At 38.3% G+C, this 15218-nt stretch overlaps 1 protein-coding gene and 1 pseudogene across 2 annotated transcripts in view; one reads left to right on the top strand and one right to left on the bottom strand.

The window, feature by feature from the left end:
* The window catches only part of EXOC5 (exocyst complex component 5), a 46882-nt gene extending 31676 nt beyond the window's left edge, over positions 1-15206 (bottom strand). For both annotated transcript variants that reach the window (XM_008139008.3, XM_054716033.1), the window contains exons 1-4: positions 14944-15206; positions 2983-3077; positions 2226-2373; positions 158-352 (exon numbers count right to left, since the gene is read on the bottom strand). In XM_008139008.3, coding sequence (XP_008137230.1) covers positions 158-352; positions 2226-2373; positions 2983-3077; positions 14944-14970 — 465 coding nt within the window. In that variant the 5' untranslated portion in view covers positions 14971-15206. The remainder of the gene's footprint in view (positions 1-157; positions 353-2225; positions 2374-2982; positions 3078-14943) is intronic.
* On the top strand, positions 9308-10090 carry LOC114230557 (DDB1- and CUL4-associated factor 16-like; annotated as a pseudogene).
* Positions 15207-15218: the final 12 nt, after the last annotated feature.

Below are 15218 nucleotides of genomic sequence, written 5' to 3'. Positions count from 1 at the left end.
CAGCAATCTGTAAGCTAGTGTACTAATTTACACATCAGAACAATAAGTCAGCTACTCAGTGATTTGAAGTTCTTCTCTGGAAAGTAATAACTGTAGTTTATAATTAGAACATTGTTATTAATGCTATAATTTGCTTTTATCCTTTAGCAGTGCTCACCTTTTCAGAATTTGTAAAAACATCAGATTTCAATTCTCCATCTAGAAACTCATTAAAGTATTTCATCAATTTCTGAGCCTCTACTGCCCGTTGTCTGGGTGTGTTTACCCCTTCCAACTGGTCTCCAAGGTGACAGACCTTGGTTGCTACATAGCTAATGTGCTCATCCAGTTCTTGGAAATGTTGGAAGGCAACCTGAAAAAAATATGCATAAGCATAAAATACAATGACAGAACCCAGTTTTTACTTATAATAGAATGACAGCGCCCAATTAACTTATAATTTGTATCAAAACTAAACTACTAACTCATCACTACTCTCAAACTAAGGTAATTAAAGATAACATAAAAGTTACATAAAAGATGATCTATAAAAACGATTCATGCCTATTAGATAAATACATAATCTGAAAATTTTTAAACAAAATTGCAGAATTTTATCCTTGTAACTATTAAAATTATATTTTATTATGAATACATTTACTAATCAATAAAACAGCAAGACTAGTTACTATTCATTCTGTTTAACAAAGTTTCCCAGTACCACTTAACTCATAAATAATGGTTCTGATAACAATGAACTAAGTATCAAAGAGAATAGTCATCTGAACAACTCACTTGCTACTACACTAAAAAATTAAAAACATGTTAGAAGTAAAAGACACTGATTAAAAAAAATATTTAACAAACATTTATTTTAAATATTTAAAGAGCAATGATAATATAAGTAAGGTAATTTTTTTTTTTTTTTTGCTCAGCTTTGAAAACAGAAAAGATTACAATTGTTCTACTGAGGCAAATGTATATTACTTCCTAGAATATCCCTTTCCCACGGTATACTGATTATCTTCTGGTAGATAAAAATTATGCACCATGAATGCCTCAGAATTGCCAATAATAAAATTGCTGGTAATTTAGTATGACAGTTTTGTCCTAACCTTAAATTGAGAGAGAAAAGCTAAAAACATATACTAAGGACATCCTCTATGCTAGACACTATTCTAAGCATATTAATGTATTTATTTATGTAATCCTCACAACAATCTATTTTATATGCAGATGAAAAAACTGAGGCACAGAAAAGCTTGAGTTGCTTAAAGTTACACAGCTAATATTTTGTAGAGAACACTGGCTCCAGAACTTGTTAAACTATTAATACCATTATTATTATGAAGGGAAAACTGCATTAGAAGTATCTGAAATTTATCAATTTAACTACTTAAAAACATATTTTCTATCTTACGTAAATTATTGACTTCCTTAAATATTTTCTCACAGCCATAGATGCTTAAATAAATGAAATCTGAGCAGAGATCAGTTTGCTAATCTCTAATGCTAAAAAACAAATAGTCCCTGGGAAGCAGCAGAGCTAAACATTGTTCCTTAAACTTACACACTCACAAAGGGCAATCAAGTCTAGATCAGGCTGTGCAAGGAGTTCGGAGGTTCCAGATTCAGTCTGGAGCCGAAGAATGACTAAGAAGTTTGACCTAGTTAGTCCCAAGGCCAGTTTAGTTATTTTTTTTTACTCCAAAATGGACTGAGGAAGAATTCTGCACCCACTTTTTCCACAGTTACATCGTAATTCTTATTAGGGCACATAACTCATGACTTTTGTGAAACTTCCCAGACCAGGTTTCCTCTGGGGAAAAACCTGATCCAGGCAATACTTAGTCTGATATTACTTTGTTTTATGATTAAATGAGAATGCAAGTGACTACCTGAATATCCAAGCTAACAATGAGCCCTTAAAGATATAGGTCTGCTGAAGCATTATTCTTGAAAGGTTGCATTGTTAGAGGAGAAGCAAGGGCCACACTATACTGGACAGCACCCCATCCTAAGAAGGGAATACTGTGATCCCAAACCAACATTCAATAGTAAGACACTGCCAGGAGTGTTTGATAACAATCCATTAACATTTTATCCCATGATATGGGAGAACTCAAGAGAGAAGCCTCAACAGTTAATCTCATTTGAATAAATTTTTATTAAGAACTAAAAGCTGAAAGGAAATAAAGATATTATAGTCTATATATTAATTATTCATTGCTTAGCTAAATATTTACCTGATTGCTTTTCTGAAGCTCTTGTACCTTCTTGGCAAATTCCTTAGCTTCTTTCTGACACTGTTGCTCTAGTTTCTCTACTTTCCTTTGAATCCTTTCATCCATTATCTGGAGTTCCTGAATATGATTTACAAATTCTTCTAATAACCTAATAAAGGAAAATAAGAGTATGTATCAATCCTCCTATGATTAATTTTAGGAACTAACCAGTTCATTTAGAATTGTAAGGTATTAATAAACTTGAATTGAATTAAGGATGATCATGTTAATCTTCTCTATAGTACCTTGTTAGGGATTATCTCTGACATGAAAGAAAACCTCACCTAAAATCTCCATTAACCTCCAAAATAGAAACCAATTTCAAAGAAACAGTCAAAAGGTAAATGTACTACATAAAAATCATATTGTGCATTCTAGGGTTCAGTGACTTTCTGTTCCCCAATTTACAACTATACTTAAAACAACACATTTAACATGTTTTTATTGCCAACTCTAATTTATTAATTGGAGAAAATATTAAGTTCTTATAATGTAACAAAACCCCTTCCCTCATACCAGTTAAAGTCCTGCTCTAAAATAAAAGGAATGTAAAGGGGGGGGGAAAAGTCAACCCAAGCTCTAATGCTTGTGTCTTTTAATGACCAATTGTTAACTAAAATCCCTTTATATGAACATTAAAAGAAATTCCAATAGTCACATCTATTTCAAACACAAATCTGCACTAGATTGGGTCTATGAAAAAAAATTTTTACTTCACCTTTTAGGATCAAAAGCTTCAGATCCCCCTCTAGAGCCTCCTCCTGGGGTTCTCCATACAAGACGTTCAATATACTCATCTGCCACAAAAGGTTCCTAGTTTATAAAATACAGGTTCTTTTAAATTTTTTCATAGAAGATAACTTAAAAACACCTACAAAAATGAAACAGGTTCTACTATGTGAGAAGTTCCAATGAAATTAAATTACTAATACCAGTTAAAACATCCCAACAGAAAAGTGAATAATTTATTGAAGAAATACAAATGGTCAAGAAACATAAAAAATATGCAATTTCACAAAAAATCAAACTTTCACGTTTTTTTATCTCACAAAGTGACCAAGTTTTTAAAAATTATAATATGTAATGCAGGAGAGGGTAAACTGAAATTCATACTCTCATTACTATCATAAATGTTAACAGGTACAATATTTTTGGAGGCAAGAGGTAATATTTTGGTAATATCAACAATATTACAAATGTTCTTACCCTTTAAGCCAGTAATTCTCCTTTTAAAAATTTAAGGGAAAAGCAGATAAAAACTTTTTACAGAATGTTCGCTGAGTAAAATTGTCTACATAAATATTCAACAAAATCATTATTGAAAAGTTATGGTAAACTTGTAAGATGGAAAACTATGTTCCTATTAAAATCATGTTATAAAAAATTTAAGGAAAATGAGGGAAATGCCACAATATCTGATAAAAAAAAAATAAAAGTATTTTCTGAATTTCCTCATGGAAAAAAACATTAATTAGACAACAAAAAAAAATATTAGAATTAGAAGGACCAATCCAAGAATAAATAAATATTCAGCCCTAGCCGGCTCAGTGAATATAGTGCCAGCCTACAGACTGAAGGGTCCCAGGTTCGATTTCTGTCAAAGGCATATGCCCGGGTTGTGGGCTCAATACCCAGTAGGGGGCATGCAGGAGGCAGCTGAGCAATGATTCTCTCTCATCAATGATGTTTCTCTCTCCCTCTCCATTTCTCTCTGAAATCAATAAAAATATATTTTAAATAAATATTCAAATGTTCACCATCGGCTGATAATGCATTTTTTAGACTAGTACACAATTATTTATATTTTTTCCACACTACCCTCTTGCAAATAAATATCATATATTGTCCCCCACTTAACATATAATTTAAGCTGGTAGCACTTGCTAGTCATTCCAGTTTAAATTGTTTTATCTATAAAATTTTCCATTTTTTAATCATAGTTAAAAAAATATTTTCATTGATAAACATTAAATGAACAATACAATTTCCAGTATCAAGCACTCTGTTAGGCTTTGGATTAAAAAGATGCATAAATACAAACTGAGAAACTCATAGTCTAATAAATAGGAAAAAGCAATAGTATGTGATAAGTAAATAAAAACACATGCACAAACTTCAGTATTAAAATTGCTGAGTGAGTTGTTATAACTCAGTAGGTAGTTGAGAGATGGAAATACAATATTCATTAATACACTGAGCTTGGTTCAAGGAGAGTTGGCTAGGCATATATGTCTACTAAAAATGAATAGCAGCTGCAATTACAACCTCATTCAGGGGAAGCCATGAAATTCAGTGGCAAGAAAAATATCTTCCCAATAGGCAAAGGTTAGGGAAACATACCTGGTCATTCTCCTGAGTGGACAGAGAACTGACCTGAGATTACAATATACATGGGACTCACAGACAACAGCAAAGAGCCTGGCTATCAGAGGACAAAGACTAGTAGATGAAGATAAGAAGTCTTGGGCAGAGTCATGTGGATGGATATTTGGGAGTGGGCATGAAGAAATAAGATATTTGTGACACATGTTAACACCCCTAAAACACAGACATCCACCATGGAAAAGGAATTAATCAATGAAGACAAAATGCCTCTGCCAGTTCACATCAGCCAGCTTCTGCCCAGCATTAACACACTGAACAGAGCAAACATAGTACAGACACAACATGACCCCAACAGCATGAGGTCCTACTCACCAAGGCAGATTCAGCTACTGTCAAAGCCAAAGATCTAACAGTAACAGAGACCAACTCTAAGCCCTAAAAGAGTCCCATCCTTCAAGTAGACTAATCAGCCTCATGGCGGCAAGTTGACTACACTGTACCCTTTGCAGTGTGAAAAAGTAATTCATTCTGCCAAAATTAAAAACATTCCCAGTTGGGTTTGTCTCTCACAGAGGGAGTGTTTGTTCCCCTGGCATGAGATCCTGCATATCACATCAGACCAAGAGATCCATTTTACAGCAAAGGAGGTGATCATAGGATCCACTGGTCATATTATAAACCACACAACCCAGTAGCTGCCAGTCTTACAAAATACTGGAACAGCCTGCGGAAGACATAGCTGGAGCACCAGTACAGAGATAATCTATACTAATAAAAGGGTAATATGCTAATTAGACCAGACATCTTCCAGACGTCCTTACGGACAAAGCCAAGGTGGCAGGGGCTGAGGCAGAGGCGGTTAGGGGCGATCAGGCCAGCAGGGGAGGGCAATTAGGGGTGATCAGGCAGGCAGGCAGGCAGGCGGTTAGGAGCGAGCAGGCAGGCAGGCAGGCAGGCAGGCAAGCAGTTAGGAGCCAGCAGTCCCAAATTGGAGAGGGTAGAGGCCAGGCTGAGGGACACCCCCCCATGCATAAATTTCGTGCACCGGGCCTCTAGTCTTATATAATAAAAGGCTAATATGCAAATCAACAAAACGGCAGAATGACCAGTCGCTATGACACACACTGACCATCAGAGGGCAGACGCTCAATGCAGGAGCTGCCCACTGGTGGTCAGTGCACTCCACAAGGGGAGTGCCACTCAGCCAGAAGCTGGGCTTACGGCTGGCGAGCGCAGTGGTGGTGGTGGGAGCCTCTCCCGCCTCCGCAGCAGTGCTAAGGATGTCCGACTGACGGCTTAGATGAGCCTAAGCCGTCAGTCGGACATCCCCTGAGGGCTCCCAGACTGCGAGAGGGTGCAGGACAGGCTGAGGGACCCCCTCCGAGTGCACGAATTTCGTGCACCGGGCCTCTAGTTAGATATACAAGTCAGAAAAATAAGTTTGTATTTATTACAGGGATGAAACTGAAGCTAGATATAATTTTAAAGGCATTATTTAAAACTTCTGAATTGGATGAGATCAGAAGAGGAACTTAACAGCATTTGAAGAAAGAAAGAGGGAAAAGATCCAACAAAAAAAAACAAACAAACAAAGGAGGAGGGAAAAGTGCAGGAAGAGGAAAAATTAGGAGAGAGCAGTGTCCTGGAAACAACGCACAGGTTTTATCTTCAGAGGCAATCTAGTTACTACAAAAGTTTAAGATAAATCAGCAACTGATCTCAATGTAATTGAAGTTACAAAAAAGCAAAAAATGAAACAAAAATCTTTCTGCTTATAAAACTAATTGAATCTCTATAATTTGCTTTCTAATACTCAACCTTGCTACAAAGGCATTTACAATAAGAAAAAGCCAAATTTAACCAATTCTAAGACCTCCAAATGACCAATTCCTCCCCAGAGGATTGTCAAAAGAGAAATCTTTTAGAATTTCATAAACCAGATGAAGGTATATCTTCACCTTCTATTTTACTATAGTAGTAATTAAAAGTAAAAGTTGCCCAAACAAAAACTGAAGTATACAACTAAAGGCTAAGATACTATCATATTAAATTCAACTTTAAGTAACTGGTTACTGATGGCTCTATTAAAATGATTTTATTTCAGACTCCTTATATATGCTACCAATTGTAAGAAAAAAATGGGGCTTGTAGTAATTTCTGTTAAAAATTAAGACGTCAAGCCCTTGAACAGGAACATAAATCTTTAATTTAACATTGTTTCTGAGATACTGAACTAAACTTTTGTATTTTCTTAGAACATCTTTACCAAAATAGATCTAGTACAATGTGTTACAACCACCTATATCTGTCTCTCCACTCCCTCTCCCCGCAAAACAAGACATGTCAGCTCCCTTAAACATGGACTTTATAAAGCCCTCTCAAAGTTTCCCCCAACTGCCCCTGTGGTCTCAATGCCTTGTTGTGAGCCACCACTTCCACACCTGAAGCATGCAAATACAGATTCTCTCTCTCCCCAGTATTCCTGAATACACCTCACCTTACAAATTGTAGTCATCTTCCATCTCTGCTCTGGAATGCCCATTTCCAAAAAGTTTCTACTCATCTAACAACACGCAATTTATGTGATTACTATATGAAACCTTTCCTAATTATCCAAGGAAAAGATTCTGTACTTCCACTGCACTGTATTGTCTCTTAACGAATATCTCCCTGTGATGATGTGATATAAGAAATACATATGTTTGTCTCTGTACTCGGCTTCTGGCCACATCTCTTAAAACCTTTAAACATTTATTTAACAGCTAATATGGCTGAAACAAGTAGCATTTCAGCACCTTAAAGGTAAAGGAGTGGTCCTTACTTGTATATCTCACATTCATTAATATATATTTACCACTTTAACAAGGGATCTTTCCATAAATATGTTTAAATAGTTTTTGTTACTTAGTTTGAAAATCTAGGAGACATAAATTTGTGCATGAAAAATGTGTTCTTGGCTCTTCAAAATCTAACCTGGAAGTCAAAGAGCCATTGTCACCACAGTCAAATTACATGATCTCAAATACTATTACCAAGGCATCAACATTTACAATAAAGAAAAAACAACAACTAATTCCTAATTCTGGCATTCAGAACCTCTACAATTAACCCCCAATTTTCCTTGCATGTCATTCCACTTCTTCATGCATGTTACATTCCAGCCAAAATGAACTCATCTCCTGTCCCCAGGGTCTACACTTACCTCCCTTTATGGCTTGGATTTTACTGTCTACTTTATTAGAAAATCCCTCCACCCCATTCCGCAAATTCAAATCTAACTTATCCTCTATATATCATTCAAATGACACCTCCTAATCCTTTCACACTTCTAGAGGTAATTTTCCCACCCTCTCAACTCCTTTATCACTTTATCTAGGCCTCTCTGACACCGTTTATAACTTTATTTCAAGAGTATCTATAATAATAAAAGCGTGAAATGCTAATTAGACCAGACGTCCTTCCGGACGTTCTACCTTTTGGACAAAGCTGCAGTGGGCTGGGGCAGGGCCCTCGGCAGAGGTGGCCGCAAAGGCCAAGGCCCTTGCACGAATTTCATGCATCGGGCCTCTAGTGTAGTTATATATCTATTTTCCCCCTCCCTCTACTTAACAATAAAAGCAGGTTCTATATATAATTCAACATTTTCCAAAGTATGTACATGGAATTCACAAAATTAATAAACACTACAAAATAAACGTCTCATGGTCAAAAAAGCTTAAAAATGAACGTCTCAGAATTTCTAACATACTAAGTTATACTGTACATCTCTAATGAAACAAAGTATGCCCCTTTCCAAAACCTATTTGGCCTGTGAACCATTTGGGGTGTGTTTTTTTTTTACAGTGCACTGCGTAAGATTAATATTTCTATGGCGAGCAGCCTCATTAATCTTGGCACCTTATCTTGAAGTTAATAGGTCCTCAGTAAATATTTGTTGAATAAATGGGTAATTGACCCTAGTTAACAAAAAACTCTCCCATTAAGGTAACTTGCCCAAAGAGAAGAGAAGACTCCAGAATAACACAAGAAAAAAATAGCAAGTGAGAAGGGAGTATAATATCCTTAGTAGTGCAGCAAGAGAAGAGAAGAATATTTGCAACAACAGAAAAAGAACTTATGAGTACCCAATGGAGAGGGCGAGCGGAGTGGCGGCGTTGGGCTTAGCCTGATCGTGCAGCAGGGTGTGAGGCGGAAAAAAAAATTCTCCTTGGATGGAATTTGGTTGAAAGAAAAATAATAAAAATATAAGAGAACAGAAGAATTAAAAGCCAACAGCTTCTCCTGTCTCAATAAAATAAAGACTTATGTCTTCTCATTTACAGGTTAAGGCTACCTTTCCAGATAGTCCAACAGCTAAGTCACCAGTTTCCTAGGGCATTTGCACCACTTATGGAAAACGTCGGACCTGTGCACACCAGATGTCCTTGACAACTCATCCCACCATCCCCTGCACAAAATTTGCTGCACCAGCAGACTATGAAGCCAACCACTGAGCTTCTTTTCATTATCAAGTAGATATAATATCCCTGACAACAAAACAGAGGACACAAGTGTTTCTTCACAGTATTACGGCCAACTGAGACCACGCTAAGAAAATCAGCTTGCCTATATGAGGACCCCTTCTCTTATTGGGTAGCCAGGATTTAAAGGAGAGACTCTGACCTGTGCCGCTGGTAAGTGACTAACTTTTACACACTGAACTGGTCCTGAGAACCGAGATGTCTTCTTTGTAAGTGAAGACTATACAACATAATCTCGAAGAACTGCATAGTGGTGCAAGCCAAAGGCATACTGTATGTGTAAAGGACTCAGAAACAAGCAAGTTAATCTTGTTGAAAGGATTTTTCATCCTTTGTTCTATTTGCCAGTGTTAGTGTTTTGCTGGCTTCAATTGTTATCAGAAAATGAGGAAGAAGAAAACACTACCTAAATGAGAGTTCTGGGGAAGAGTGGGATTTCTCTGAAGAAGAGGACCCTGTGGTGCCCAACCTGACACCTCTGGAGAGTCTTGCCTGGGAGGTTAAGCGCCTTTTAAAATATTCAACTACTTGGAGACCTTTAAATCCTAATTCCTGGTTATATCGTGCTAAACTCTTAGATCCAAGCACACCAGTCCATACACTTTGAGAGATAGGTCTAAGACTCACATTGCTCCCACTGTGTACCCAAACTGGAACCAATTCCTGAGTGGCCACTTCTGGCTTCTTGTGGAGTCCCACCTGTTCAAAAGCCACTGAAATGTCCCAGCGACTTTCCAGAGATCACGCCGCTCTAAATGGAGCACTGTCATTTGCCACCAAACAGTTAAGTCGAACCTTGAGTAGAGCCACTCCCATCCCTGAATTCCTAAAACAGATCCCTGATTCATGTGTTTCTGGTTGTTGCTGTGGCTGGCTGACTAAAACAGTTAAGGAAACAACCACACTGAACCCATCAACACCACTTACTCTTACACTGACTTCCAAAAGGCAGTTAACAAACTCCTAACTGCATCACTGTAAAGATTCACCATTTGCTCTGGTACCTCCTATATTTCTGATTGAGAAAGTAGTACAAGTTACACAGCCCAGAGCTGAGAAAGGAATGCCTTCTCAACCAAACTGTCCTGTCCTGACAAGCAGAATATCTATCCAAGAGGCCCATCACTCAACTACTGAAAGTATGCATTGTGAGCACTCACTTTGACAGACCCTGTGGATAAAACAAGAACTTCAATAGAGAATTCATCAAAAGGGACAGTGCTGCAAAAAATAAATTGACTATTCTCCACATTCAGTTCTCCCCCCAATTTACTCTGCCTAACTGAATAGACTCTAACTCTAGGTATCTAATGATTAATGGGAAGGACAGGGTAGGCTACTCTCTTTTCTTACCCAGCCTTCACAGCAGCCATTGTGGAAAGTGGGAGGTTAGCTACTCCCAACAGTACCTTCCTAAGCATACTCTTCTCTGACATTCATTTTTAGGGAGGTAATTAAAATTGAATAACTTGACAAAAGAAAATGGTGGGAATATGATTTATCTCACAGCTTTTATATGGGTAGATCTGCATATGGCATTAAACAGGCACCTGTTCTATAAGGAATATATTTCCTGCATCTTGGCACCCAGACTTTAGTCAAGAGGAAATAAAATACATTCCAAAAGACCAAAGAGAAAGGATTATTAAGAGAGCATTTATGTTTTCTATACTAACTGCTAGTGGATTAAAGTATTTCAGTCTGTATGTTTCCTGGTACAGCACTTAATGCACTTTCCCATCCATTGCAAACTTTCCAGGATTGCTTCTAACTGTAAAGAACCTTACTATGGAAAGTCTCAGTCTAATATAACCTGAAGTTAGAGTTTTTTAGTATCATTGTTTTCCTACATAAATTAGCTTTAGATCTATCTGAACAAGGAAGTATATGTACTCTTATAAATGTGTCTTGCAGTGTTTATTTAGATGAGTCAAAATGTAGAAGTCAGCATAAATAAAATGCATGAGACCGTTAGATCTTTTCACACCATAAAGACTGAAACCTGCCCTAGCCAGTTTGGCTCAGTGGATAGAGCGTCGGCCTGTGGACTGAAAGGTCCCAGGTTCAATTCCGGTCAAGGGCATGTACCTTGGTTGCGGGCACATCCCCAGTAGGAGGTGTGCAGGAGGCAGCTGATCGATGTTTCTTTCTCATCAATGTTTCTAACTATCCCTCTCCTTTCCTCTCTGTAAAAAATCAATAAAATGTATTAAAAATAAAAAAAGACTGAAACCTGTGTATGATCCTGGTTGACGGCATCTAAAGAATTCAGAAAATAGACTGTTAAAGATTTATCTTATACCCCCTTATTTTAGTTTTGCTTTTTCCTATTCTCCATAACTAAGTGCTATCTACAATGTGGCATCAAAACCTTAAAGCATTAAGGGAGTCACAAATTCTATAAATGTGTAGCAACTTTAGGAGAGAAGGATGTTTATAATCTAATGGGTATTTCTGCTGAGCCTTAGTTGTCTTATACAAAAAAAAAATAAGGGGATTGTAATAGGTAGAAAAAATGTTTGTTAGTGGAAAATTATTGAACTGACACCGTATCATACCGTTAGTGTAACTGAAGTATCAGAAACTGTTCCTATGTAGATGTTTTCTGTGAAACTGGTTTTTAAAATGTTACAACCTGTTTTTTTAAGGGGAGGTGGGATAGGGAAATAAAAAAATTAAAATATGTTTTTATGTAATTATAAAAAAAAAAGAAGAAAAATAACTTACTACCCCCAGCTACTTCTTTATATGAGGAGGAATAATTACTCCAAACCACATAGGAATTCCTGGTCAGAATGTCCATCCTGAGGTGATCATTTAGAAACACACATATAGATCCTTTAAGAAAGATTTGTCAACAAGGGCTGAATCTAAGAAGGAAACAGTGAGTATTTCCAGGATACTCACTATTAAAATAACTGAATAATCTATTTCTAATCATTTCTGTCAACCAAGGTAATATCCTATAGTTGATTTTGTTGTATGAAGGTGTTTTTGTAAAAAAAAAAAAAAAGGCAGTCTCATGGGATCAAAAATATTTTAAAAGAAGTACAATTAACACATGGAATTTCATGAATTCAAACCATAATTTTGCATTGATTTGACCTCTTTCAACGTGGAAAATGAATGCACAATTCAACTTAATAGTGCATTAAAACCAGGATGAATAAAAACAAAATATCCTTGACTACGTCCTGACCTCTGCTTCTCACAGTTCCCCAGCTGTGACTAAGAAAGGGAAGCAAGAGAAAAAAACATTCCCTGACTTGTCCTACAACCTAGATCCTATGGAAGTAGGAACAGGAAATAACAGCAATGACTAAGGTTTGTGTGTGTGTTTTTTTAAATCCCTCTCCTCCCTCTAAAGCAAAGAGACCAATTTTCACTTAGCGATGAGAACTTAGGCAAGAGTAGAGCCTGTTGTAGGGCTGAAAAGATAAATATTTTTCTTAATCATACTATTAACATTTCATTGTAACTATTAATGTAATAATGCTTTTCATATTGATGAAACAACAAGCTACATATGATCAGGAAAAAGAAAGTCACATGAGTTAAGATCCATAAGCATGTTTAAGATTGCTCTATGAACCCTCTGGCCAGAGAACTAGTCTGTCTCTATCAGCAGTGGTTTTCAACCTTTTCCATCTCACAGCACACATAAACTAATTACTAAAATTCTGTGGAAAACAAAAAAATTGTTATATTTTTTACTGATCTGACAAAAAGTAGGTATAATTTTGATTCATTCACAGTGGACAGCTATTGTGTTGTTGTCATTTTTTTATTTGACAATCTAAGGGAAAAGAGGTCAGTATTGCTTATTTAAAAAATTTTTGCAGCAGCCCGACTGGTGTGGCTCAGTGGTTGAGCATATCAACCTATGAACCAGGATTCCCACATGGCGGGGTTGTGGGCTAGATAACCAGTGGAGGGTGTGCAGGAGGCAGCCAAACAATGATTCTCTCTCATCATTGATGTTTCTGTCTCTCCCTCTCCGTTTCTCTCTGAAATCAATAAAAATGTGTATTTTTAAAATTATTACAATCAGAGGTACACTGGTTGAAAATCATTACTCTATCAGTAAGTAAATATTACCAACTGTCACATAACTGGAGTCACTGAGTGAAGTTAAACCCTAATTTGGTTTAACTAGTTTACTAAACGGTGGACCCTAGAAAGCAAAGTATGTATTTCTCGTCTTTCTCCCCTTCCCACCAATGGGAGCAGAAAACAATACACTTTCAAATAAGATATATGAACTCATGGTCAAATGTTTAAAGAAAAAAGAACATAATTGGGAATGTCAAGCAATATTCATTAACTCAAAGACTAATGCCTTATGAACTGTATGACAAAATAACGTTCCTATTAAAAGCTAGCGAGTCCAGTATTTTATTAAGTAAATTAAAGATCTCAACTTCATACATAGTTTTCTACCTTTATAAGATGTAAAAAATAAAACAAGGAACTACAGAACTACTTTAGTACCTTTCCCAACAACACACAGTAAAAGCTTGTAGCAAAAAGAATGTCAATCAATAAGCAGACGGAATTATAGTTAATGTGCTATATCTCTCATCACTTAAATCTAAAGAAATGTAATTAGTATTTCCAAATTCTTTCTTGTAACTATAGATCCTTCACTCACAACTTACTATTTTATTACAACTTATTATAACAATGGCACCTTATTCCTCTCAAAAGCATTATCTATCCAAAAGCTGACAGAAACCCGAAATACAGTAACAGTAACAAATGTGAAAAGTTCCTAGTTATAAAAACTGTGGCATTTACACTTTAAGCCAAAAACAAAACAAAAACAAAAAAAAAAAAAACACCAAAAAAACCAAAACCTGCTGAATCTTAGGCAGAAAAAGGATCCAATTTTCACTCAGAAATTCTCTAGTCAACCGCAGTCTTCTCAATTATTACTTACTTTGTTACTCAATATGAAACACAAGCACACACAAAAAGGGTCTTTCCTTCCTCTTTCTTCATATCTCCGTTTTCATTTCTTTCACAAAAGGAGATCCGTTCTTTTTACGCTTCACTGTTTTGCGGTCCCACTAGGATTTTCCCATCCTATTATCTCACACATCACAGCTTCTCACATTGGATTTCACGAAATTAAATTTCAAGTTCTAGAGACTGAAAACTCTCAAGGAGCACATCAGAATGCTCACGGTTTCACGCGTGAAGGCTTCTCTGGCCAGCAGGCAGGTGGTTTTATAATGCACACCAGTTCTGAGGCCGGCGCACGAATGTTCACTTTAGTTTGGCCCCCTGCAGCCTAGCGGACTACACAGGCCTTTATTATCCACCTAACACAACACTTCGGCCTTCCCCAATGTAAGGGTAAACGGGCTGGCAGGTGAGCGCCATTCCGTTTACTAACAGGGTGATTACAAACAAGGAGAAGCCCTAATGCGTCCCGATCTCAGGTGGCCCCAAGAAAATGACTCGAGGGTCCCAGCGACACGACGGGCTGGCCCAACCTGGGGCTCCGGACTCCTCTTTCCGCGCCCGAGCCAGCCCTTCCCCACCGCTCATCCCGAATTCGCCTCCCAGCGCCCCAGCCTCCCAGGCTTCCTCTCTCCTCCTTTAGGACTCCAGGCTCCCCTCCCGGCCGGCCACCCCACCCCGAACCCCCATCCAACCCTCCCCCAGTTCACGCTCCGCCCGCGCGGACACCGGAGCCGCCACCCCACCCCTCCGCTGTGCACCTTTCTTCCGAGGGCTGCTCTGGGCCCCGGGACACCCGCTCCTCAGCCCGCCTACCTCGCTGCCTGTACCCCGGGCCTGCCACTCCCCGAAGACCCGCCGGGACCCACCTCGAAGAGCTCGGCCGTCGTAGCCATCCCGGCCGGCTGGGAGGCTCGCCTCGCGCTGGACGCCGTCTCGGCTTCACATGCTGCGCCTCAGCGGCGCCGCGCACAGGTTCCCGCTCCGCTCGCCAGCTCCGGCTCCCGGACGCCGCGGGCTCCCCAACTCCCCTCCGAGCCCAGGCGGGGCAGGAGAGCGGCCATGAAGCGAAGCTGCAGACGCCTGTCAGCTGCCTCCCGGCGCCGCCCGCGCCGCTCCCATTGTCACCGCCTCGACGCCGGAA

The sequence above is a fragment of the Eptesicus fuscus genome, chromosome 5 (assembly GCF_027574615.1).
Source record: "Eptesicus fuscus isolate TK198812 chromosome 5, DD_ASM_mEF_20220401, whole genome shotgun sequence".
Taxonomy (NCBI): domain Eukaryota; kingdom Metazoa; phylum Chordata; class Mammalia; order Chiroptera; family Vespertilionidae; genus Eptesicus; species Eptesicus fuscus.
Note: the sequence above shows the minus strand (reverse complement) of the source record. Positions and strands in the feature narration are given on the sequence as shown.